Source organism: Nicotiana sylvestris, chromosome 8, assembly GCF_000393655.2.
Source record: "Nicotiana sylvestris chromosome 8, ASM39365v2, whole genome shotgun sequence".
Lineage (NCBI taxonomy): Eukaryota > Viridiplantae > Streptophyta > Magnoliopsida > Solanales > Solanaceae > Nicotiana > Nicotiana sylvestris.
In genome coordinates, this window is record NC_091064.1 from 139,547,708 (window position 1) to 139,575,603 (window position 27,896).

The following is a 27,896-nucleotide window of genomic DNA, read 5'->3' on the forward strand; positions in this document are numbered from 1 at the left end:
GTCTAATGACATCAAGAGGGAGTAAAGCAGTGATGCAGACGTCGGGCAGCTACCTCGCTAAAACTCCAATAACTCTGCCTCTGCCGAATCTGCACACAAGGTGCAGGGAGTAAAGTGAGTACTCTAACTCAGTGAGTAATAAAGAAAAATGAAAATTGAGCAGTAAGAAAACACGTAAGGTACATCAACATGTTGTATAGAATGGTACAAAACCAGTAAGAAAGCAATGAAGCTGTGAAATCTCTTTAAGCACCTTAGCTCAGTTTAAACATCTTTAAAAATGCCTTTGTAACAGTTAAGCAATTGAATGCAAAGCGATTAGAACAAATAAGCACAGAAAATCTGCCCCTCGAGCACAAATACACCATTAATCAGGTAAATGACAGGCAAATAAGAAAGATAAAAACATAAAGGTTCGCCCCTCGGGCACAATGTCAACGAATCCGCCCCTCGGGCAATATCTCAGAATAATACCAGCCCCTCGGGCTATATCTCAGAACAATACCAGCCCCTCGGGCTATATCTCACATCACAATGGGTACCCGCGGTCACTGGGGGTGTGAAGAGTCCTAGAGGATCCCCTTACGGCCCAAGCGCAATATCAAGCCATCTCGTGGCATCATAAACAGGCTCTTGGCCTCATATCAATATCAAGCCACCTCGTGGCATACAATCTCAGGCCCTCAACCTCATTATCATAATTAGTGTATCACCGCTACGGCGTGCAGCCCGACCCAAAAGTATCCTCACAACACAGGCCTTTGGCCTTACTCAGTCAGAACTCACATAAGCCACTCGAGCAACAGTAAAACATGATGCTCAGCCCACAGTATGATTTAAAATATCATTTCAAGTGTTAAAGTAGAGTAAACATGGCTGAGTTTTGAAAACAGTAGAGTATAGCATGACTGAGTACAAGTTTAAAGTCAAAACAGTGAGAAAATATCAATAAAATCCCCGAAGGTTTCAAATAGTTGGCACGAGGCCCAAACATGTCATTCAACCCAAAATACGATGATAGCAAATAGTTTTCAATCAAATATGCAGTAAAACAGTCATTCGGGATGGACTAAGTCACAATTCCCAACAGTGCACGACCCCACGCTCGTCATCTAGCATGTGCATCACCTCAATATAGCACAACGATGTGCAATCCGGGGTTTCATACCCTCAGTACAACATTTACAATCATTACTCACCTTGATCCGGTTCAAACTCTAGCCCGCGATGCCTTTGCCCGCATGAATTGACCTCCGGATGCTCCAAATCTAGCCACAATCAGTACATAATCATTAAAATATGCTAAGGGAACAAAGCCCACTCGAAAATGTCCAATTTACATCAAAATCCCGAAATTGCTCAAACCTGGCCCCCATGCCCACGTCTCGAAATCCGAAAACATCAATATAATCATCATCCACCCACCAGTCTACCCATATTAATTTCATCAAAATCTGACCACAATTGCCCATTCAAATCCCCAAAAGAAATCTCAAACCTTTCTTCCATTTTCCCCAATTTTCACTCTAATTTCTCAAATTAAATGATGAAATTCAAGACAAAATCATGGAATTAAACCAAATATGAGTGAAGAATACTTACCCCAATAACTCCACTGAAATGCTCTTCAAATTCCACCTTCTCCCCTTCTCTCCAATGGTTTTTATGAAAATGGACTTAAACACTCGATTTTAAAATATGAACTGTCTGCCCAGATTTTCTTTCATTGCGAATGCGGCACATCCCTCGCGTTCGCGAAGCACATTCCTTCACAGACCGGAATTCCTTCTACGCGAATGCGAGACCCCTCTCGCGAACGCGATGCACAACACCCTCAAGACTTCGCTATCGCGAACACCACTGTGCGAACGCGTAGAACAAATGCATTAGAGGGACCCAGCTAATCCTCTTCCTCTATGCGAACGCGACATAGCCCTCGCGAACGTGGAGAGTCAAAACATCACAACATCGCGAATGCGACTAAGAAGATGTGAACGTGAAGACCATCGACCTCACACCTTCGCGATCGCGGAACATGCATCGCGAATGCGAAGGTCAAAAACCTGCATCACCAACAGCTGAATTTCTGCAATTTTTCACAATATGAAATGGTCTGATTAATCACCCGAAAATCACCCGAGGCCCTCGGGACCTCAACCAAACATGCCAACATATCCCATAACATCATTCAAACTTTTTCCAACCTTCGGAATGCTCAAAACAACATTAAATCACCAAATTTACATCAGATTCAAGCCTAAGAATTCCAAGAACTTCCAAATTATGCTTTTGATCAAAAACCCAACCAAACCACGCCCGAATGACCTAAAATTTTGTACACACATCCCAAATTACACAACGGAACTATTGCAACTTCCGAAATTCCATTCTGATCTCTATTTCAAAATCTCACTTATCAACCGGAAAACACCAAAATCTCACTTTCGCCAATTCAAGCCTAAACCTTCTACGGACCTCCAAAATGCATTCCAATCATGCTCCTAAGTCCCAAATCACCTAACGAAGCTAACCAAATCATAAAATTTCCAACCCGAGATCATATACAAATAAGTCAAAACTTGGTCAACCCTTTCAAATTTCAAGCTTCAAATTGAGAGTCGTTCTTCCAAATTTATTCCGATTACCCTGATCCAAAACCAACAATTTACACAAGACATAATACATCATACGAGGAAAGTCATGCCCGAGAACTAGCGAGCAAAGTGCAAAAGCTCAAACTGACCGGTCGGGTCGTTACATCGTCCCCCACTTAAACATACGTTCATCCTCGAACGTTCCTAGAGTTGTTACAAAAGACAACCAATCGCTGACTAACTTTACCCTGCATATACCCGGGGGTGATCCCACGTCACCCTATCTCATATAGGTCTGATAACCCAATGCAACTGAAATTTCACAATCTAAGCTAGCACATAAACCTTAGAACCAAATTTCCACTTCCGAAATCATCCCACAAGGTCAGAATCTCATACCTATACTCTGAATAAGCCCGAACATGCTGTAATAACCCATACCTGCAACCTCAGGTGCAATTACGTGGTATACCACATAACTCAACCCGTGAAGGGATAACTCCTAATCACAACAGCTACATACAACGATCGAATACCAGAGGAAAACCCTTATCAACCAAAGTCTCATTCCAACACTTTCACATACTACCAATGACAAATGAAACACGCAGTAAACCATAACCATTTCTTAGATCAACCATTCATGAAGCCACTTCTCTTTTGGTAAAGACCATAGCAAATGTCTGAGCTGAACCTCGATATTATCCTTCCAACACGCTGAAACCGAATCCGATTGTATTCATTAAAGATCCCAACGATCTCATCTAATCCAACACAACTACTCTGGTGACATGACATATCAATACGGACTAAAGCCACAACCTGTGCAATCCGTGCACCAATAAACAATAATCCGAACATACTCAAATCACGAAAATGACTCAAATGAAAGAGCTGTACCACAAGCTCAACAGTACCACCTCACCATGCTGAGAACCCATCACACCTCGTAGAAACAGAACACATGAATCCAACCCGAAGGATCATAGCTCCACACAACTTCGCTGCAATGCGCGATCCTATCCAAACACTGCTCCATATGAAACACCTCTACTTACTATGCTCAAAATCGACAGCCACGCGCAATTTGATGTCTAAACCAAAGCAAATCATCATAACCATGGCAAAACAATTGACATAACATTACACAACTCGAAGGGACACAACTGATGTGCCATCAGCCAAGCAATATTCAATACTCCTACCCCTCGAATTCCACTGAGAGACCCCAATAACACCGCACCACATGAGCCTATAACCAACAAATCCCAATGCCTCGCGACACGGAAAGGTAACTCATAGATCTCCCTAGATTACTAATAAGCTCAGCAACAATCGAATCAACACATCCCTCAACAAAACAACTCGGAGCCAACCAAGCCGAGTCAAGTCAGAACACACACCCACATTGGCCTTCCAACGAACCCTTTTCAAGGAACCCTGAAGTTGCTCCTTCAACTCCTTTAACTCTGCCGGTGCCATACGATACGGTGCCCAGCACCAAATAAATACCAAAATCAACAACTTTTCCCGACGACATGCCCGACAGCAGGAAACATATCCGAAAAAGTTCCTCATTACTATAACTGAATCAATATGAGGAGCCTCTGCACTGACTTCCATCACGAGAGCCCAAATAAGGAAGACAATCCTTCCTAGCCATCCGCTGGATCTTCTAAATATAAAACCACCCTACTAGAACATGAAACCCGTCGAATCTCGCCACTCAATCTGTGGCATTCCCGTCATAGCCAACATCGTCGTCTTAGCGCAATCGCCCAGAATGACACAAAGCTGAGACAACTAGTCTATACCCAATATCACATCCAAAATTTAACATACCAAGCAACTAAAAATCCACTCGGGTCTCCAAACCCCGATAATCACTACACAGAACCGATACACATGACCCGTAACCACAACATAGCCTGAATATGAGAACTCCCAGTCTCCAACTCTATATAGCACACGAATCACCATACCTGATCCCAATTCCGTGTCACACCTCTAATACTCAATAATTCCACGAGAAGTACTCCAAAATTCTTCTGTGACGCCAAGAAAACTTGAATATCAGCAGTCGATCTAACAAGAAAGTGTTGTAATACTACCGAAGTACCATCAACTTAATCACATGAAATATATACCCTCGTCAAATCACCCCAATTAGTAATACCATTTCCTTAATCATCTGAAGATCATTTCCCTAATCATCTAAAGCTCATTTCTCTAATCATTTGAAGCTGCCCGCTGCCTAAGAGTTTTATGACCTTCCTTTCAGAACTAAACTGTAACCTTACACACGCAAATCTCAATCCCCCACAACATACCGCATATACCGTTACATCCTAGGATAACATGAGAACTCCATATCCCTTTCGAGCCACAAGCAATTATGTACTCCACCAACCAAGAACTTTCCATTGAGCCCATCTGGAAGAAAATCACTATACATCCTATGCTCCTCACGCCAGTAGAAAATATACACCTCCAAACCGCGGTAGAAATTATCCAGAACTCTCTGACTCCCTTTTGCACAAAACCAAACCTGACATGACTGAATCCTCCTAACTCAACCAAGCTACACAGGCCACTAACACCTAAGAGCATCACCGCAAAACACCTGTGGAAACTCATTACCCCGAACACACCCAAGGAACTAGTCATATCCTTACCATACCGGTCTGGTCTACTACCAAGCTATACCATCCACCCAGGTTCCTTCTGGTTTATCTTCAATTTGATACTCTTTCTTGCTATGACACTACAATTCCTCAACCCCGACTCACCACACGAGACCCAAGCATACAACCACGCCGTCTAAGGCTCATAAGCCGCTGAATACTTTCTTAGATATTCCTACAAGCACCACATTCAAAATACTTACTCTGAAGAGATCTCCTACGAATTCCGAGCCATTACTTTCACCTTCCCGATACTGATATATAGAAGCCCATAATTGATATAGAAATACCACAAATCTTGACACCCTCCAAATGCAAACCTCAGTTTTTAGCAAAAATACAACATGAAAATGTCTAATTGTTACATGCATAATCTTGAGCACATTAGAACCATTCCCAAGAGTCATCAACTCTACTTGAACCGCAATTTGCCCGATCGAAAGAACCGAACAACCTGTGTCTCATTAGCTCTTCCGACACTACATCATGTAACCTTACCTTGATGCAGCCAAGCCACTTTCTTTTCTATGCACCGAACATTCTTTATCAACAACAACTCAAGACATTCCGTGATGCTCATACACCTATGAAGCATGATATAACCTTACCTTAGTTGAAAATTTTCCTTTAATCAAGCCATCCTCGGTCTCAATCTCCGCAAACCATAACTGATTCACTGGCATGCCTCAAACTGGAGCCAACATAACACATAACCGTGCAATCAACTAATCAATAGCAGACTCCCCCACTTGGCTCAAAGCCATAGATCAAATCACATAATAACTCATAACGCGTATACTCTATTGCTGCCATAATACCATAGTAAGATTTAAACTCGATCCTTCATAAGCTCGTAAAACACAGACCATCTGGTACTTAAATCTTCTACAAATCTTGCATTTATCCTCGCAACAGCCAAGCCCACTCTCTTAAGCAACCTAAATTCAAATTGCAACATATACACTTCACTTTTAAATGAGACCTTCTAAGTTCTAACAGACAATATAAAGGACACACAACCTCAGAACACTCCGCAGGAGATAACCCACCTGCCTTGCTTCAAATTAGCATTTCTGTATACCTTCCACCGTCATAAACACTACGCACTCACTTAATCTTCTTGAGTCTGAACTCATACCGTAATAGGAAGTTTACTTCACTCCCAACTAGGAAACATGAAAAGATTCTTCGCACACCCATAACTCGGGGCTATACCTCAAATCAAGATGAAAATCAAATACCTAATAGTCTTCTATCTTCCAGCAGACCCTTCTCGCCGTTTCCAAATTATATGAATACACCTCGCAGACATAACATACTAATCACATATCTACCCAGCCATCACTTCTACTAATAGGAACACTACCGAAAATATAAGTTCAAAAGCACGTGCTCACATAATCAGAACCTCGGTGCTCAAGCTATAGGCAAAAATCCGGCCTCGAGTCCTCTAGACTGGCCCAATATCAACACATGGAGATCACATCTCGCCCCTCGATCAGGGAACCACAAGCCATTGATGCACATCTGATACTGAGCGCTCATACGCATACGAACGCGTGGAAGGAATTCAAAGAGTTACTTTTCAAGCTGAATCAAGGATGCACTATAAGAAAGGTTCTGCAGCCTCCCGAGGATGAATACAGACGTCTCCGTATCGATCTTCGCGACTCAACTAAACTTGCTCATGACTCGTGAGACCTATGTAACCTAGGCTCTGATGCTAACTTGTCACGACCCCGAACTGGACTCGGGCGTGACGGCGCCTCTCCTGAAAACAAGGCCAGCCGACACAATTTCCAAATTTAGTTTTAATAGTTTAATAAGTCAGTTTAAGCCATTTATAAGGACAAATCCCCAATGAGTATAGATGTAGCAAAATAAAACAAGTGCAGAAATGAATAAAGCCCGACATCGAGGTGTCACAAGTCACGAGCATCTACTAAGGTCTAAAATACAACAGAATTCTGGAAATATACTAAATATAGTATAACGACATCAAGAGGGAGTAAAATAGTGTTGCGGACGTCGGACAGCTACCTCGCTAAAACTCCAATGACTTTGCCTCTGCTCAGCCAATACCCACAACCGGGTGTAGAAATACCTGAATCTGCACACAAGGTGTAGGGAGTAAAGTGAGTGCTCTAACTCAGTGAGTAATAAAGGAAAATGAAAATTGATCAGTACGAAAACACGTAAGGTACATCAACATGCTGTATAGAATGGTACAAAACCAGTAAGAAAGCAATGAAGCTGTGAAATCTCTTTAAGCATCTTAGCTTAGTTTAAACTTCTTTAAAAATGCCTTTGTAACAGTTAAGCAATTGAATGCAAAGCGATTAGAACAAATAAGCACAGAAAATCTGCCCCTCGGGCACAAATACACCATTAATCAGGTAAAGGACATGCAAATAAGAAAGATAAAAACATAAAGGTTCTCCTCTCGAGCATAATGTAAATGAATTCGCCCCTCGGGCAATATCTCAGAATAATACCAGCCCCTCGGGCTATATCTCAGAACAATACCAGCCCCTCGGGCTATATCTCACATCACAATGGGTACCCGCGGTCACTGGGGGTGTGAAGAGTCCTAGAGGATCCCCTTACGGCCCAAGCGCAATATCAAGCCATCTCGTGGCATCATAAACAGGCTCTCGGCCTCATATCAATATCAAGCCACCCCGTGGCATACAATCTCAGGCCCTCATCCTTATTATCATAATTAGTGTATCACCGCTGCGGCGTGCAACCCGACCCAAAAGTATCCTCACAACACAGGCCCTCGACCTTACTCAGTCAAAAATCACATAAGCCACTCGGGCAACAGTAAAACATGATGCTCAGCCCAAAGTATGATTTAAAATATCATTTCAAGTGTTAAAGCAAAGAAAAACTCAGCAGAGTACAGCATGACTGAGTACAAGTTTAAAGTCAAAATAGTGAGGAAATATCAATAAAATCCCCGAAGGGTTCAAATAGTTGGCATGAGGCCCAAACATGTCATTCAGCCCAAAACACGATGATAGCAAATAGTTTTCAATCAAATATGCAGTAAAACAGTCATTCGGGATGGACTAAGTCACAATCTCCAATAGTGCACGACCCCACGCTTGTCATCTAGCATGTGCGTCACCTCAATATAGCACAACGATGTGTAATCTGGGGTTTCATACCCTCAGGATAACATTTATAATCATTACTCACCTCGATCCGATCCAAACTCTAGCCCGCAATGCCTTTGTCCGCACGAATTGACCTCCGATGCTCCAAATCTAGCCACAATCAGTACATAATCATTAAAATATGCTAAGAGAATGAAGCCCACTCGAAAATATCCAATTTACATCAAAATCCCGAAATTGCTCAAACCTAGCCTCCGGGCTCACATCTCGGAATTCAATAAAAATCACATCAATAGAATCCTCATCCACCCACCAGTCTACCCATATCAATTTCATAAAAATCCAACCTCAATTTCCCATTCAAATCCCCAAAAGAAATCTCAAACTTTTCTTTCATTTTCCCCAATTTTCACTCTAATTTCTCAAATTAAATGATGAAATTGAAGATCAAATCATGGAATTAAACCAAATATGAGTGAGGAATACTTACCCCAACCTCAAATTCTACCTTCTCCCGAGCTCTCCAATGGTTTTTTATGAAAATGGACTTAAACCCTCAATTTTAAAATAGGAATTGTCTGCCCAAATTTTCCTTCATCGCGAACGCGACACATCCCTCGCGTTCGCAAAGCACACTCCTTCACATACCGGAATTTCTTTCTACACGAATGCGAGACCCCTCTCGCGAACGCGATGCACAACACCCTCAACACTTCGCGATCGCGACCCCCACTGCGCGAACACGTAGAACAAATGCATTGGGGGGACCCAGCTAATCCTCTTCCTCTATGAGAACGCGACATAGCCCTCGCAAACACGGAGAATCAAAACATCACAACATCGCGAATGCGACAAAGAAGACGTGAACGTGAAGACCATCGACCTCACACCTTCGCGATCGCTGAACATGCATCGCGAACGCGAAGTTCAAAAACCTGCAACACCAACAACTGAATTTCTTTAATTTTTTACAACATGAAATGGTCCGATTGACCACCCGAAACTCACCCGAGGCCCTTGGGACCTCAACCAAACATGCCAACATATCCTATAACATCATTCAAACTTGTTCCAACCTTCTAAATGCTCAAAACAACATTAAAACACCAAATTTGCATCGGATTCAAGCCTAAGAATTCCAAGAACTTCCAAATTATGCTATTGATCAAAAACCCAACCAAACCACGTCCGAATGACCTAAAATTTTGTACACACATCCCAAATGACACAACGGAACTACTGCAACTTCCAGAATTCCATTCCGACCCCTATTTCAAAATCTCACTTGTCAACCGGAAAATGCCAAAATCTCACTTTCGCTAATTCAAGCCTAAACCTTCCACAGACCTCTAAAATGCATTCCGATCACGCTCCTATGTCCCAAATTACCTAACGGAGCTAACCAAATCATAAATGTTCCAACCTGAGATCATATACAAACAAGTCAAAACTTGGTCAACCCTTTCAAATTTCAAGCTTCAAATTGAGAGCTGTTCTTCCAAATTCATTCCGATTACCCCGAAAACCAAAACCAACAATTTACATAAGTAATAATACATCCTATGGGGAAAGTAATTACTGAGAACTGGAGATCAAAGTGCAAATACTCAAAATGACCGGTTGGGTCGTTACAAGTTCTTCCACTGTGGACCTCGTTGCGTCCGTCTCTTCTGGAACTTGGAAATACATTGGCACCTAATACTATTCCGATTCCTCTATCCCCGGGCTAACTTCCTCTAGTTCGGGGGTAGGTGTCGATTCCTATAATTGCTACGCCGGGCGCTTCTTTCCTTTGCTATTGGAGACCTAAATTGCATTCATCTCCCTTGCTACCGCTTGATCACCCTTTATCTTCTTGATCCCCTCAGGCGTTCGAAATTTCAACAACTAGTGATACGTTAAAGGCATAGCTTTCATATCGTGTAACCATGGCCTTCCCAAGATGATATTGTATCCCATATCTCTATCTACAACTTCAAAGAGAGTTGTTTTCATTACTACTTCAGCATTCATGAGCATCAAAATCTCTCCCCGGGTTGTCACGCTCGCAAGGTTGAATCCAGCGAGGAGCTTTGTTGCTGGAATAATGCTTCCAGTGAGGTTAGCTTGCTCCAGTACTCTCCATTCTATGATATTAGCTGAGCTTCCTGGATCTACTAGAACATATTTAATCTTAAAATCTAACACATTAAAAGAAATTACCAGTGCATCGTTGTGTGGTAGCAACAATCCATCTGCATCTTCTTCCGTAAAATTGATATCGTATTCCCGGAGCCTTTTACTATGAGTTATTGATACATTCGTCTTCTTTGCTACAGAAAAGGTGACCCTATTAATCTCATTCCCTCTGAAGATCATGTTGATTGTTTGGCATGGGGGTTTTTCTCCTGCTTTCGAGGGTTCCACGTTATCCTTTTTCCGACCGTAATTGTTCTTAGCTCGGTCACTCAAGAATTCTCTAAGGTGACCATTATTCAATAGTGTTTCCACTTCTTCTTAGAGGTGTTGGTAGTCCCCTGTTCAGTGGTTGTTCATTCCATGGTATTCACACCATAAATTGGGATCCCTCTGATATTTCTCTTTGATATTTCTCAAAGGTCTCGGGAATCATATCTCTTTGATATTTCTCATGGCCGAAACCAAATCCACTATACTGATGTTGAAGTTATACTCTGATAACTTGGCGTAAGAAGGATCCTGCAACCTTGATGCTTCTTTATCCTATAGTGATCTGTTGTTCCGGCAATGATCGGTCCTTCTGTTAACGGCGAACTTGTCTACTGTCGGAAAGCCTCTGCCATGACTTTTGATCCGCTCGTATGGCAAAAATCGACCCCTCGAAGTCCGTCTATCCACGTCGTAATCATCTTTTGATTTTTCTCTATTCTTCTCCCGTTCTTTGGTCGTCGATGGAAAAACAAACTGATCATTTTTTATCCTTATTTTTTGCTCGTACCGGTTGTGGACATCTGCCAAAGTTATTGCTTGAAACTTGAGCAGACTTTCCTTTAGCTTCCGGGAAGTGTCTGAACTTCTTGGATTTAAACCTTTGGTTACGCTTCAGCTGCCCATTCATCCGGGACAACTTGTAGTAACATTTTTTCTTCTGGAACCGGGTAATGAACTGTCATAATAATTCGAATTCTCCCTCCATGATCCTGAATATATCGACCTTTCGGTCTTGTACCTTTCTGGCACCGGCGTGAGCCTTGATGAACGAATCCACGAGCATCTCAAAAGTGTCTATGGGATGCTCGGGTAATAATGAATACCACGTTAGGGCTCTCCTCGTAAGAGTCTCTCCAAATTTCTTTAACAACACATACTCAATTTCATGAGGAGCTAAATAATTTTCTTTTACCGCTGTTGTGTATGTGGTAATATGCTCCTATGGTTTTTAAGTTCTGTCGTACTTTGACACTTCAGGCATTTTGAACCGCTTCAGGATTAGTTCTGCTACCGTGCTTGGTTTATACGGAAACTGAGTATACTTCTTCGAGTCCAGGCCTTTTAATACTGGTGGCACGCCCATGATTTGGTACATGCGGGTATTTACTTCCCTTATAAACCGTAAAAGTTCATTCTTGAACGGGTCGTTCTCGTTGTTGAGACCGGATCCACTTCCTCCAGCCCCGTCGAAGCCGACTTCGCCCCTAGAAGTATTATTGTCGACTCTCTGCATTATTTGGTTTGTGAGGACACCAGGAGGAATTAGATCTCGCGTGTTTTCATTATTCGAAGCCCCTGATAGTGCCTACTTCAGCTCCGTCATAACCTTATCCTGCCGCGTGAGATGGCCTAGAATAATAGCCCATTGCTCTTGTAAGACCCTTAGCGCATCGACGACATGCTCTTCATTAACATCACCGAGAGTTGTCTCCTGAACATGTCGAGGATATTGCCTGTCATGCACCGGCTTGACGTCATTCTACTCGTTGTTGGTGTCACTGATTGAATCCTTGAAATGAGGTTGATCCCCTCGAATTTCAAGATTGTACGTGTTGTTAACATTGTTATCTGTCATTTTTTGTGATCTTTTCTAAGACAAAACAACCAAAGTATGTTTGTAAAAAAGGCAAGGATCAATTTAATTGCACGACTGTCTAGACCCTACGGTGGGCGCCAAACTGTTTACCCGTAAAACAGTACATCTAAATTTGTTCGTGGTTTCTAGACAAGTGAACCAATTTATCCTGAAAAAAAGAAATAACTGAATAAATATATAATACTTAGCCTTAAAATGTAGATGAAATAGCAGAGCTGATGAATCCGGGAATAAGTTTTTCGGGCACAATAATGATGAAATCGAAAAGCAAGAAAGTAAAATTGTATTTAAATTTTGTATAGAATGTATTGTAAGTTAGCCTGAGAATTCGTGTCCTTTACAATAATAACTGAGCTCTCTATTTATAGTTATGTCTAGGGAAGGAGGTCCTAGGATCGTTTCTTATTTAATTATCAGGGTTATTGATGAAGATATAACAGTATATTTAAATGCCAAATTCCTGGTAACGAGTTGTTGCCCTTAATGCTGCAGAATATTATTTTTTAAATGCTACTGGGAACAGAGTATTTAATATAACTTTATAATCGTTATTTCTTTTGGTGATAAGCGGAGTAGCTGCGTTTGGTGAGTATCTCCGTCTTGGGCTCCACGTGACCTTGCTTTAGACGATCATGTGTCATTTCGTATTTTATCGTATACAATTACACACACATATGTGTCATAATTTGTAATTAATATTCATTCGCAAGTGACTTCTAATAATTAAAATGTAATTTTTTATCATGTTACATGCTAACACAAGTATTGAAGTCGGGTTAGGATTCCGAGAATTTTTTGGAACGAAGATATTATTCTTTTGACTAAGGGTGGCAATGTTACGGTCGATTAATTCTAGAATTTTATACAATACTAATTTTTTGATTACTTAATTGTTGTTATAAATAGAATTGTATTTAAAGTGAATGTCTATATTTTAGAGAGATTTTAGGATTTGTTACTTGGTGGCTAAGTCACGTTTTTCCTATAAATAGAGAGGTTTTATTCTATTGTAATTTATCCCAAATCAATAAGAGAGCTCTCTCTAATTTTCTATGGAATACTCTTCTTCTTCTTTTATTGTTCTATAACACGTTATTAGCACGAGACTCCAATTAATTGAGCAGAGGATTTGGGATACGTGCATGGTGCTCAACTTAAACATAAGGATTGTCAATTGTTCCATGAACTTTCCTCGAGAATAAATTGCGAATTTAAGGTAAGTATTTTACCTTGTTTTTCTCTTTTAAATTCTTGAAATTCTATTAAATACAAGAAAAGACAATAAATTTTGATTTTAACTTTAATAGAGTTTGTAAGAAATTATAACCACCCGTAGTGGTAAAATTTCTATATCTTGACATGATCAAATTCATGCATTATTGTGAGCACAAGAAGTGAAAACTCATCCCATTGAATTTGATTCATTCTTGTCCCCTTGAGAGAATGTGGTAGCAATATATAATAAGTCTTAAAGAAGTTAAAATTATTACCGTGAAAGTATCAATGGATGTGGAAGTGGCAGTAGAAGAAATTATAATCGTCATCATTGTGGTAATGAGAATAATAAGGATTCTCAAAATAATCATTCAATATGTGAATGTAATATTTGTCATCGATTTGACATGAGATTTTGTAAAGAATATATAGATGATTATGGTCCATTCATGATGTGAATGTGAAAACAAGGGGTTTATGAATACATATTCATTCTTGGAAGAATATGAATGTGCTAGTGGTAGTAAATATACCACACTCACCCCTAGAAGGGAGTTTGAGATGAAATAAAAATAATACTTTTATTATTATGATATGAATAGTCATTGATCACGTACCTATTGTGATTATGCCAAAATATTGTGGAAATGTGATTATTATAGGGAAAAAGTAATAGAAGCAACATATCTTACCTATAATAATTTTTTACCATGACCATAATGGTATAACTTTTCCTTGAAAGAGATATTCACCATATGTATGTTGATGAATATGTGGTAGTACAAAATTAATATAAAGCTCTGGAAGATCCAATTGTACTATTTTGGAGAAATAAAATTGATTACCAATAAGGTATTTGAATCGTAGTAAGTCTCAAAGAAACTTATTGAGTTTCTAAAGTATTCGTGAAAGCGATTGGTTATTTTGAGATTATAAATAAAGGAAAGATCTAATATCTTCTATTACTACAACTTGTAGCGGGGTAACATGTATGTGAAAAGCTACCCGCTTTATTCTCCAAATTGTACTACACAAATAAAATAATGCCATAATAAAGTAGAAGTTTATTGATATAAAATTCATATCATAATAAACTTGGTGTTTATTAATAATTGCACACGTCATGGTGTAAACTTGAAGTTTTGTAACGACCCAACCAGTCGTTTTAAGAATTCATGCCCCCTATTAACTGTTTTCCCGTGTTTGTTTCTGCTATAGTGAGTTGCCGTGAAGATTCATTTTGAGTTTCGGAGTGTTTTGGGACACTTAGTCTTTAAATGAGAGCTTAAGCTTTAAAATTCGGACAATAGTCGCAGTAGTGTGAAGACGGCCTCGGGATGGAATTTTGTCGATTCCCTTAGCTCCGTTGAGTGATTTCGGGCTTAGGGAAGTGTTTGTATTGTATTTTGGAGGTCCGCAGCTTATTTAGGCTTGAAATGCCGAAGGTTGAATTTTTGAAGTTTCCAGATCGATAGTGAGATTTTGATATCGGGTTCGGAATCTGATTCCAAAAGTGCAAAATTTGGGGCCGATCGGACTTGGTTTGGTTGGTTTTGTCATCGGATGTAGAATTCTTAAGATTTCAAGTTCATTAGGCTTGGATTGGAGGATGAATTGTGATTTTAGCATTGTTTGATGTGATTTGAGGATTGGACTAAGTTTGTATGATATTTTAGGATTGGTTGGTATGTTTGGTTAAGGCCCCGGGGGCCTCGGGTGAGTTTTGGATGCTTAACGGAAGTTGGATTTGGACTTAGGCTATTCTGAAGTTGATGTTTCTGATATTTTCGCACCTGTGGTGAGGAGCCCGCATGTGCGGCCTGCAGAAGTGAGGAAGAAGGACGCAGGTGAGGTTTGGGCACTTGTGGCCAGTGACCACAGATGCGGCTAAAGGACCGTAGAAGCGGACCGTATCTGTGGAGAAGGGAGCGCAGGTGCAGTTCCTAGGGAATTAATGGAATCCCGCTGATGCGGAGCCCAAGCCGCAGGTGCGGTCCCATGATCGCAGAAGCGGAAATCGCTGGGCAAAAATATGAAAATCGAGGGTTTGAGTTCATAACTTGGAAAATCAAATTTGGAGCTCGGGGTAGGGCGATTTTTTGGGGATTTTGAAGATAAGATCATTGGGTAATATTTCCTAATCCCCTTTTGGTTGTATTCCATTAATCTAAGCTTAGTTTTGTCATTTAATTTTGGATTTGGGGTGAAAATTGGAAGAATTGGGGAAAGTTCTTAGGCCGATATTTGGGAATTTGATTGAGATTTTGGTATCAGATTTGAAATTTTGGTATGGTTAGACTCATGAATGAATGTGTGTTCATAATTTGTGACTTTTAACCGATTTTGAGATGCGGGCCCGGGGAGGATTTTTGGGCGTTTTTCTATTTTCTTACCTTAGCTTCGATTTCTTTAGCTAAATTAGTTGTTTGTAGTTATATTTACATTATGAAATTTATTTGATTAGATTTGGGCCACTCGGAGTTGGATACTCGTGGCAAGAGCGTGATTTCAGATTGATTTTGAGCTAGTTCGAGGTAAGTGACTTGCCTAACCTTTTGTGGGAGAAATCCCCTTAGGATTTTGGTACTGTTGTTATATGAGTGTTGTGTACGTGAGGTGACAAGTGCGTACATGTGCTAATTGTTGAAAAACCCCATTTCCATTAAGTAAATTTCTATGTTTTCTTGTAAATAAGCAATACTTCTACTTGAAGCCTCTTGTTTAGTTTAGGAAAAGTATGCTTATGTGATCTAATTGTCTTACCTGCTTTAATTGCTTACTTGTATTCTGTGCGGCATGTTTAGAGTAGAATTCCTGTTTATTCTCGAATAGAACTATAGATTCTTTCTTGAGACTGTTGTGCGTTTACTTTGGGACTACGGGATGATATCCTAGGAGATCCCCCATGCATGTTTACTTTGGGACTACGGATCGGTATTTCGGGAGATCCCCCTGCATGTTCACATTTGGGACTACGGGACAACACCCGGGAGATTCCCCTGTACTGGATATTTACTTTGGGACTACAGATTGGTATTCCAGGAGATTCCCCTGCATATTTATGATTTGGACTACGGGATGATATCTCGGAGATCCTCTGCACATTTACATTTGGGACTACGTGACGATATCTTGGGAGATCCCTTGTTGCTATCTCTATGTACTGAGTATATTCTGTCTGTGATTTTTACTCTTTATTGATTTTTAGTATTTCTAATTGTACCGTCGCACTTCATACTATTTTACCTTGTTATATATATATATATTTTTACCTCGTTTTCAAGCTATAATCAGTAGGGCCCTGACCTTCCTCGTCACTACTCGATTGAGGTTAGGCTTGGCACTTACTGGGTACCGCTGTGGTGTACTCATGCCCTTTCCTACGCATGTTTTTTGTGTGTAGATCCAGGTTCTTCTGCTCAACCATTCTATCAGTGAAGCGGGCGACATCAGAGACTTCGAGGTATATCTCCCGCGTCTGTAGACCTAGAAGTCCCTCTCTATTCTCCCTTTCAGCTTTAGACTTCTTGTATTTTCTTTTGATTAGACATTTTGGAATTAGAACACTAGGTAGTTTCTATAGCTTGTGATTTCATGAGATTCCGGGTTTTGGGAGTTTGATTCAGTTTTAAGAGTATGTATTGTATATGCCGAGCGGCATTTTAAAACTCATTATTTATGTTTTTACTCGTAACTTACCAATTTCGTATTTCATTTCCTTTTTCCGCAATTTGTTAGGCTTACCTAGTCGTAGAGACTAGGTGCCGTCACAATAATTCACGGAGGGAGAACTAGGGTCGTGACAAGTTGGTATCAAAGCTCTAGGTTCCTAGGAGTAATGAATCACAAGCCGGTTTATTAGAGTCTCGCAGATCGGTATGGAGGCGTCTGTACTTATCTACGAGAGGCTATATAACTGTTAGCAAAATTTCACTTCATTTGATTTCCTTGTCATGCAAGATTTTTGACATCAGAATTCCAAACCTCTCTCTATTATTCTCTCACAGATGGTGAGGACACGTGCTACCAGAGATGACCAAGCACCCGTGCCCCCTGCTAGAGCCGCTAGAGGTCGGGGCCGGGGTATAGGCCGAGGATGCACACGTGGTGCAGCCAGAGAACCCGCGCAAGCTGCCACAGAGGAGCTACCAGCAGCTCCAATCAGAGCCCAGGCACCTGATACGCCAACTGCTACTACTATTCCAGCTCTTCAGGATACCCTTGCACAGTTCGTGAGCATGTACACCACTCTAGCTCAGGAAGGGTTGATTCCCCTAGCTACAGCCACATCATAGTCGGGGGAGGAGCACAAACTCCCGCCACCCCCACTCCTAAGCAGTTGGTCCAGGTTGATCAGATACCGCTAATAGCCCCAGTTCAGCCCGAGGACAGGGCGGTAGCTTCAGAGGATAAGTAGCGGAGGCTTCAGAGGTTCGAGAAGTACAAGCTTCCTATATTTAGTGGTCTAGCATCAGATGATGCTCTGGGATTTCTGGAGGAGTGCTACCGTATCCTCCGCACTATGGGTATATCAGGATCGAGTGGGGTTTCTTTCACTACCTTCCATCTTCGAGGAGCTGCCTATCCGTGGTGGCGTACTTTTGAGTTGGATAGTCTAGCTGAGGCAACATCCCTTACATGGACCCAGTTTTCAGATATTTTTTGAGGGAGTATGTTCCTCAGAGCCTCAGGGATGCATGATACGCAGAGTTTGAGCATTTGCACTAGGGTACTATGATTGTTTTAGAGTATGCTGTCTGTTTCACTAACTTGGCTAGGCATGCATCGGCCTTGGTTTCTACAGTTTGTGAGAGAGTTCGCCGGTTTATTGAGGGGCTCATTCCCAGCATCAGTTCTAGCATGGCTCGGGATTTGGAGATGGATATTTCTTATCAGTAGTTGGTGAGCATTGCTAGGAGAGTAGAGGGTATGTATGCTCGAGATAGAGAGGAAAGTGAGGCTAAGAGGTCTCGAGAGTCCGGCCATTATTCTGGTGCCCGTGCCCCAGTTGCAGTTCATCATGGTAGGGGTTATGTGAGTCACCCCGTTCATTCAGCTCTTCCAGCAGGCAATGGTGTTCCAGCTCCTCCTAGATCTCAGGAGCCTTATTATGCACCCTTAGTATCTAGTGCGCCTTCTACACGGGGTGCTTTCAGTGGTCAGTCCAGCAGACCTAGCCCGAGCCAATCACAGTCGCCATGTCATCCTAGAGCTTATTTTGAGTGTAGCGACACATGCCATATGGTGAGAGATTGCCCCAGACTTAAGAGGGGTGCACCTGTACAGACTTCTCATCCACAGCGTGCTCCACAGAGTTCCCATGTTATGATCACATCACCAGTTGCTGCCCCACCTACCCATCCAGCTAGGGGTGGAGGTCGGGATGTAAAGGTCATCCTAGAGGGGGAGGCCAGGCTAGATACTATGCCCTTCCTGCTCGTACTAAGGCTGACACGTCCGATTATGTCATCACATGTATTGTCCTAGTTTATTATAGAGATGCATCAGTTTTATTCGATCCAGACTCCACTTATTCTTATGTGTCTTCTTATTTTGCCCCGTATTTGGGCATATCTTGGGATTCTTTGAGTTCCCCTATTTATGTTTCTACTCCTGTGGGAGATTCTCTTGTTGTGGACCGTGTTTGTCGGTCGTGTTTGATTGCTCTTAGTGGTTTTGAGACTAGAGCTGATTTATTATTTCTCAGCATAGTAGATTTCGATGTTATCTAGGGCATGGACTAGTTGTTGCCCCATTATTCTATTCTTGATTGTCATGCTAAAATCGTGATGCTGGTTATGCCAGGTGTACTGCGAGTAGAATGGAGGGGTACTTTAGATCACATTCCCAGTAGAGTTATTTCTTTCCTTAAGGCTCAGCAAATGGTTGAGAAGAGGTATGCCGCATATCTATCCTATGTGAGAGATGTCAGTATTGATACCCCTACAGTTGATTCAGTCCCAGTAGTACAGGATTTCCCTGATGTGTTTCTAGCTGATCTTCTAGGTATGCCGCCCGATAGAGATATTGATTTCGGCATTGATTTGTTGTCGGACACTCAGTCCATTTCTATTCCTCCTTAACATATATCTCCTCCTGAGTTGAAGGAGTTGAAGGAGCAGTTGCAGGAATTGCTTGACAAAGGTTTTATTCGGCCCAGTGTATCACTTGGGGTGCTCCTATCTTGTTTGTGAAGAAAAATGATGGTTCTATGCGTATGTGCATTGATTATCACCGGTTGAACAAATTTATAGTGAAGAATGGGTATCCTTTGCCTTGTATTGATGATTTGTTTGACTGGTTACAGGGTGCATCAGTTTTTTCTAAGATTGACTTGCGTTCAGGTTATCATCAGTAGAAGATTCGAGAGCTAGATATCTTGAAGACTTCTTTCAGGACTCGGTATGGTCATTACAAGTTCCTTGTTATGTCATTTGGGCTGACCAATGACCCAACAGCCTTTATGTGTTTGATGCACAGTGTGTTCCGACCATATCTTGACTCGTTCGTCATTGTCTTTATTGATGACATTCTGGTATACTCCCGAAGTCGGGAAGATCATGAGCAACACCCGAGGATAGTTCTTCATACTTTGAGAGAAAAGAAATTATATGCAAAGTTCTTGAAATGTGAGTTTTGGTTGGATTCCGTGGCATTCTTGGGTCACGTGGTATCGAATGAAGGGATCAAGGTTGATCTGAAGAAAGTGGAAGCAGTGTAGAGTTGGCCTAGACCATCCTCAGCTACAGAGATCCATAGTTTTCTTGGCTTGACGGGCTATTGTTGTCAATTTGTTGTGGGATTTTCATCTATTGCAGCACTTATGACTAGGTTGACCCAGAAGGGTGCTCCGTTCCAGTGGACGAAAGAGTGTGAGGAGAGCTTCCAGAAGCTCAAGATAGTTTTGACAACAACCCCAGTATTGATATTGCCTACTAGTTTGGGGTCTTATACTATCAATTGTGATGCCTCGAGGATTGGCCTTGGAGCGGTATTAATGCAGGACAGTAGGGTGATTGTCTACGTGTCCAGACAGTTAAAGGTACATGAGAAGAATTATCTTGTCCATGATCTCGAGTTAGCTGCTATTGTTCACACCTTGAAGACCTGGCATCATTATCTGTACGGTGTTCCTTGTGAGATTTATACTGATCACCAGAGTTTGCAGCATCTGTTCAAGTAGAAGGATCTTAATTTGCGCTAGAGGAGGTGGTTAAAGCTGTTGAAGGACTATGATATCACTATCTTGTATCACCTGGGTAAGGCCAATGTGGTAGCCGATGCTTTGAGTCGCCAGGCAGAGAGTTTGAGGAGTTTGTCTTATGTAACAACAGCGAAGAGGCCCATGGCAATGGATGTTCAGGCCTTAGCCAGCCAGTTTGTGAGATTGGATCTTTCAGAGCCCAGTCGGGTTCTAGGTTGCGTGATTTCTCGGTCTTCCTTGTTTGATCGTATCAGAGAGCGTCAGTATGATGACCCTCATTTGCTCATCCTCAAGGACAAGGTTCTGCATGGTGATTCCAGAGATATGACCATTGGTGATGACAGGGTATTCAGGATGCAAGGTCAGATATTTGTACCCAATGTTGATGGGCTTTGGGAGATGTATCTAAAGGAGGTCCATAGTTCGCGGTATTCCATCCATCCAGGTGATGTGAAGATGTACTAGGATTTGAGACATCACTATTGGTGGAGGCGGATGAAGGAAGATATAGTTGGGTTTGTAGTTCGGTGCCTCAAATGTCAGCAGGTAAAGTTTGAGGACCAGAAACCGGGTGGTTTGCTTCAGCAAATAGAGATTCCGGAGTGGAAGTGGGATCGGATCTCCATGGACTTCGTAGTTGGACTCCCACAGACTTTTAAAAAATTTCGATGCCATTTGGGTGGTTGTGGATCGTCTAACCAAGTCCACACTTTTCATTCATATGTGTACTACCTATTCTTCGGAGCGATTGTCGGAGATTTATATCCGGGAGATTGTTCGTTTGCATGGTATTCCATTTTCCATCATTTTAGATAGAGGTACTCAGTTCACATCACGGTTCTGGAGGGCCGTACAACATGAGTTGGGTACTCGGGTGGAGTTGAGCATACCATTTCACCCCCAGACGGACGGACAATCCGAGCGCACTATTCAGATTCTTGAGGATATACTCTGTGCATGTGTGATGGAGTTTGGAGGTTCTTGGGATTAGTTCTTGCCACTGTTGGAATTTGCCTACAACGATAGTTATCAGTCCAGCATTCAGATGGCACCATATGAGGCTTTGTATGGTAGGTGGTATAGATCCCTGGTGGATTGGTTTGAGCTGGGTGAGGCTAGATTATTGGGCACAGACTTAGTTTAGGACGCCTTAGAGAAGGTTAAGGTGATTTATGATAGACTTCGCACAACCCAGTCCAGACAGAAGAGTTATGCGGACCGGAAGGTTCATGATGTTTCCTATATGGTTGGAGAGCGGGTCTTGATTCGGGTTTCACCTATGAAGGGCGTTATGAGATTTGGGAAGAAGGGGAAATTGTGTCCGAGGTTTATTGGTCCTTTTATGTATTGCGACGTGTCGGGGAGGTTGCTTATGAGCTTACCTTACCTCTAACCTTGGCAGGAGTTCATCTAGTATTTCATGTTTTGATGCTCCGGAAGTATCACGGTGATCTGTCACACGTGTTGGATTTCAGTTCAGTCCAATTGGACAAGGATCTATTTTATGTTGAGGAGCCAGTGGCGATATTGGACAGGCAGGTTCGAAAGCTGAGGTCAAAGAACATTACATCAATAAAGGTTTAGTGGTGGGGTTAGCCGGTCGATGAGGCGGCTTGGGAGACCGAACAGGATATGCACAGCTGTTACCCTCATCTTTTCACCACTTCAGCTATGTCTCTATGCTCGTTGAAGGAAGAACGAATGTTTTAAGAGGGGGAGGATGTAACGACCCGGCCGGTTGTTTTAAGAATTAACGCACCGATCCCCTATTAACTGCTTTCCCCGTGTTTGTTTCTGCTATTGTGAGTTGCCAAGAAGATTCGTTTTAACTTTCGGAGTGTTTGGGACCCTTAGTCCCTAAATAAGAGCTTAAGCTTTAGAATTTGGACCGTAGTCGGAGCAGTGTGAAGATGGCCTCGGAATAAAATTCCGTCGATTTCATAGTTCTGTTGATAGATTTCGGGCTTAGGGGCATGTTCGGATTGTATTTTGGAGGTCCGTAGCTCATTTATGCATGAAATGTCGAAAGTTGAATGTAACGACCCGACTGGTCGTTTTGAGCAATTTCATCCAGTTTGGATGTTTGAGGTCACGAGTAGCTTCATATTATGTGTATCGACTTGCGTACGCAGTCCGGGCGTGAAACCGAAAAGCTTTTATGTGAAAATATGAAAAGAAAATAGTAATGTTTAGTTAAAATTTGGTTTTTAGTTTACTTTGGTCAATATTTTTGGTAAACGGACTCGGATCTATGTTCTGACGATCCCGGGAGGTCCGCAGTAAAATATGGGACTTGGGCGTATGCCTGAAAATTGAATTCCGAGGTCCCTAGTCATAGAAAACAATTTTTGAAGAAAATTATTGTGTTAGTTTTTAAAGGACATAAAGAAATGAATTAATATTTGAACTCGTTGGTAATGGGCCCGTATTTTGGTTCCGGATCCCGGTACAAGTTTGTTATGATATTTAAGTCCTATCTGTAAAATTTGGTGAAAACCGAAATTGATTTGACGTGATTTGGACGTCCGGTTTAAAAGTTAGAAATCATGAGTTTTGAGGTTAAATTCATAGTTTTTGATATTATTTTGATGATTTGATTGCAGGGGCAAGTTCGTATGATATTTTTAGACTTGCGTGCATGTTTGGTTTGGAGCCCCGAGGTCTTGGATGAGTTTCGGATATGTATAGGCTATGTTGCGCTTGTTTTTGGATGCTTCATCGTCATTTCTTCAAGCAAAAATAATACCACGTTGAGCAAATGAGATCCAAATTTAGTTTTATTTGAACCATTAGATCCATATCAAAATTATGGAGTCATAGGAAAAAGAATCATCGAATTTGTACATGGTATGAGGAAGTTATGCTCATTTTCGTATCAGGAAAAATTACTGGTTCTGGTGTGGTTGCAAATGCGAACTTTTTATTGCATTTGCGATGCCCAGTTCACAAATGCGAGATTTCTATCGCAAATGCGACTTCTGCCAGCCCTGTGTTGTTTGTAATTGCAAGGGACTCGCAAATGCGAACCCTGGGTCACAAATGCAATATCTGAGGCCTGTTAAGTGAGGTTTTTGACGAGATTTTCACCATTTTTCAATTTTCTTAAACCCTAAACCTCCATGGACGATTTTCCAAGGACCCAAACTTCACCAAATAATTGGGTAAGTGTCTCTAATCAATTTCCAACTATATTTTGTACTTATATCTTTGATTTAACATCAAATTAATGAGAATCTAAAGGAAAATTTGGGGAAAATTGTGAAATCTTTCAAAAATATAAAATGATGATTTGAATGACCAAATGGTATCGGAATTAGATAATTTTTGTATGGGTGAACTCGTAGCAGAATGGTTGTTTGATTTTTGTAAATTTTTCCAGGTTCCGAGGTGAGGGCCTGGGGAGTTGACTTTTGTTGACTTTTTGCAAATCGTATAAGAATCATAGTTTTGTCAATTAAAATTATTTTCTCTTGCATTGTTTGATGTATTCAAGTCATTTTGGCTAGATTGAGCTGAGCGTTGATGGATTGGTAAAGGAAAACCTAAATTGAGTATTGAATTGGCCGGATTGAGGTAAGTATCTTACCTAACCTTGTGTGGGGAACTTCCCTTTAGGATTTGAGTCTTCTATGCTAATTGTAGTCCGTGCATGCGAGGTGACGAGTGGGTGCTCGGACTTATTTGTGGGAAATTTGCTCTAGGGTTCTTAGGTCCTTATGTTCATTATGTGAAAAGTAGCCCGTCATAATTGATTTTCCTAATTGGTTAAATTGCCTCTGTATGCTCCATATGACGTGATTAGCTTTCTTCTAATCCTACGTGTTACATTGACCCTTAATTGCACTAATTAAAGTGACTGCCTTACTATTGTCTTGATACTCCTTGATTGTAAGTTCCTCTATGACTGCGTGCAAATATGTTACATGTCCAATTGTTGTGGTTACCGGTGTAGCTATCACGTGCTTATTATGTCTTGTTGTTTTGTTGATGTTATCGTGCTTCTTGATTTTTCCGTGACCCTTATTATGTATTGTACACTCCCTTGACGGGATGTTATTGTTTCTATTGTTGATTTCCTTGCCGGGACATTATTGTTTCTATTGTTGACTCCCTTGCTGGGATGTTATTGTTTTTATTACTGATTGCTTTGTCGGGAAGTTATTGTTTCTATTGTTGACTCCCTTGCCGGGATGTTATTGTTTCTATCGTTGATTCCCTTGCAGGGATGTTATTGTTTCTATTGATTGATTCCCTTATCGGGATGTTGTTGTTTCTACTGTTTGGGTGAGGAATAGTGATAAAGCACGAAGGGTGATGTCGTGCACATGTACATTTATATTGATATAAACTGTAGTGCGGGATACCAAGAGATCTCCACCATATATATTGAGGATACCAAGAGATCCTCGAGATACCAAGAGATCCCCGTCACATGTATTGAGGATACTACGAGATCCTCGGGATACCAAGAGATCCCCAGCACATATACTGAGGATACCAAGAGATCCTCGGGATACTGAGAGATCCCCAGCACATATATTAAGGATACCAAGAGATCCCCAGCACATATATTGAGGATACCAAGAGATCCCCAGCACACATATTAAGGATACTAAGAGATCCTCGGGATACTGAGAGATCCCCGATTGTTATCTCTGTATTGAGTTGTATTCCTTCTGTGATTATTTTGTATCTGCTATAGCCGTTGTTATTCTTATTATCATGTATTATACCGCTAGCTTTTAATTATATTAAACAACTTCAACTTTTCTCGTTGGTTTTTCCTAATTAGTTTAGAAATTGTAATTTACTTTATATTATGTAAATGAGATTTCTTGAACATCTTGAGTGCATTTATACGGACATTATGTAATGTATAGCATGTGGATTTTGTTGTTAAAAGTGAGATGGAAAAATATGCGGGCACAAGGTTCCATGTGTGCTGAAGGTTCGAAAGTTAAGATTATGATATGAGAAATTGAGGGTTGAGATAGTCGGGATTGTGTACTAGCCATGATATGATTGGTTGTGTTGGCATTGCCTTCTTCATTTGAGAACATTCTTACTTGTCTCTGTTCCTATTATTTCAGTGTTGATTTACTTGGTTATAGTTAGTTATTACCCGTGCTCTCCCTTTATTGTTCCTACTGTTTGTATTTTGATTTCTCTCTACTGTTGGTATTACCTCATTATTTTTATCTTGATATTTTATTATCCTCTCCTATTTATTTCATTAGACCAGTAGGTGTCTTGACTGTTCCTCGTCACTACCCTACCGAGGTTAGTCTTGATGCTTATTGGGCACCGCTGTGGTGTGCTCATACTACACTTCTATATACTTTTGTGTACAGATCCAGGTATTTGGTCGATAGTAGCTGTGCGGGTCGTTGCAGTGGAGACTCAAGGTAAACCTGCTGCAGTGTTTGCAGGTCTCGGAGTCACCTTTAGTTGTACTTATTTTCATATGTTCCTTTTGTTTCGGAATAGTGACATATTTATTTTTTATAACTTCTCTTAGAAAGGCTTATGACTTATACCACAAGTTTTGTGAATTGTAATTTGTTCAGAGTAATTTAATTTAAAGTTAGTAAATATCCATGTTATTACAGAAAATGTTAGGCTTACCTAGTTTAGAGACAAAGTATCATCACGACTCTTTTGGGGGGATTTTGGGGTCGTGACAAGTTGGTATTAGAGCTCTAGGTTCATAGGTGCTACGAGTCATAAGCAGTTTTAGTAGAGTCTTACGGATCTATACGGAGACGTATGTACTTATCTTCGAGAGGCTACAGAACTATTAGGAAATTCCACTTCTTTCATTCCTTATCGTGCAATATTGATTCAGCTCGAAGTATATAACTTATGTTCCTTTACATCCACTCGTGTGTAATATTACGCTCTCGGTGTCCGCTATGTGCCAGTGGTTCATGATGTTACAGACGGGCTACGAAGGAGTCAGGGAGGCTCAGGGATTGCCTCAATGTGTTGTCTAGGCTGAAGATACAGAGGCATTGAGAGACTATTCAGTTGTTCGTATGGAGGCGCAGCGGTTTACGACATCTGATTGATGAGTGCGAGCTTGGGAAGGTTTAATTGGTTGACTAGTCGTCGCTATTGTCGCAAGGCCACGAAGTGGGTGTTTATTGGGAATAGTTGGTGGTATTGGAGTACCTTGTGATTTGTGTTGTACGAGCTTTGAAGGTTAGTTTTGCGGATCATCAGACATTATTTTCTATGGCTTTGCGCCAAGTGGAAGAGTCCAATAGCGGCATTCAAATTGCAGAGTTAGATTTATATTAGATTTGGCATGAGGTATATGTATATGTGGTATTGGTATGTTCCCGAAATTTGTATATGACTAAGGTCTGAGATCTTGCACGGGACGATGTTGGGACTTTGATGGGGATTATTGCATATCGACTATCCGAAGTAATGAGTCAGCTCTGTGGTATTGGATCAGCATTGCGATGAAGTAATTAGTCCTCTGAATAGGAAATCTCTACTAGCATTTATGGCAGCACTCTTGTATTGGACGGTTTGTGTTACTCGATCAAGTTGGGGAGGTGCAGTCCTGATGGCTTAGTTGCGTGGGGGCGGATCTCGGAAGGGTCTCGATTGTTCGACAAAGGCTTGAGTTGGCTGTCTACTATGGGCGTAAGGAATATGTGGTACATTATGACTTTCTCCTAAGTAGGTATCAGAAATTAATAGAGTGTTGACCTTGTTGGATATCATATGTGAAGGGCGTGCATTTTTGGAAGGGACCTTAAGTTTTGGTTTGCGAGTGCGTGGCTGGTAGCATGGTGATTACTGGGTTTTGATGCTTTTGGGGATCATGTTTTATTACAAGGCTAGAAATTCTATATGGGTGCTTCAGCAGAATAATAGGGTGTGAGTGATATTGCGTAGTTGAGTTGGGTATGGATATTTCGGTATTCCTGAGGTTTGGGGCTAGATGCACCATGAATGGACTATTTCCTGTTTGCAAATCTTGAAGAAATGTTGAAAATTCAATAAATAATAGCATGTATT

General features: G+C 41.2%; 1 protein-coding gene across 1 annotated transcript; it reads right to left on the bottom strand.

Moving 5' to 3' along the window:
• Positions 1-10,287: 10,287 nt before the first annotated feature.
• On the bottom strand, positions 10,288-10,758 carry LOC138875747 (uncharacterized). The gene has a single exon (XM_070154611.1). It carries the CDS (start codon positions 10,756-10,758, stop codon positions 10,288-10,290), a length of 471 nt encoding a protein of 156 aa, XP_070010712.1.
• Positions 10,759-27,896: the final 17,138 nt, after the last annotated feature.

What these genes read in the sequence shown, in the direction of transcription:
- LOC138875747 (XM_070154611.1), bottom strand. Translation starts at nt 10,758, where the DNA reads ATGATCTTCAGAGGGAATGAGATTAATAGGGTCACCTTTTCTGTAGCA.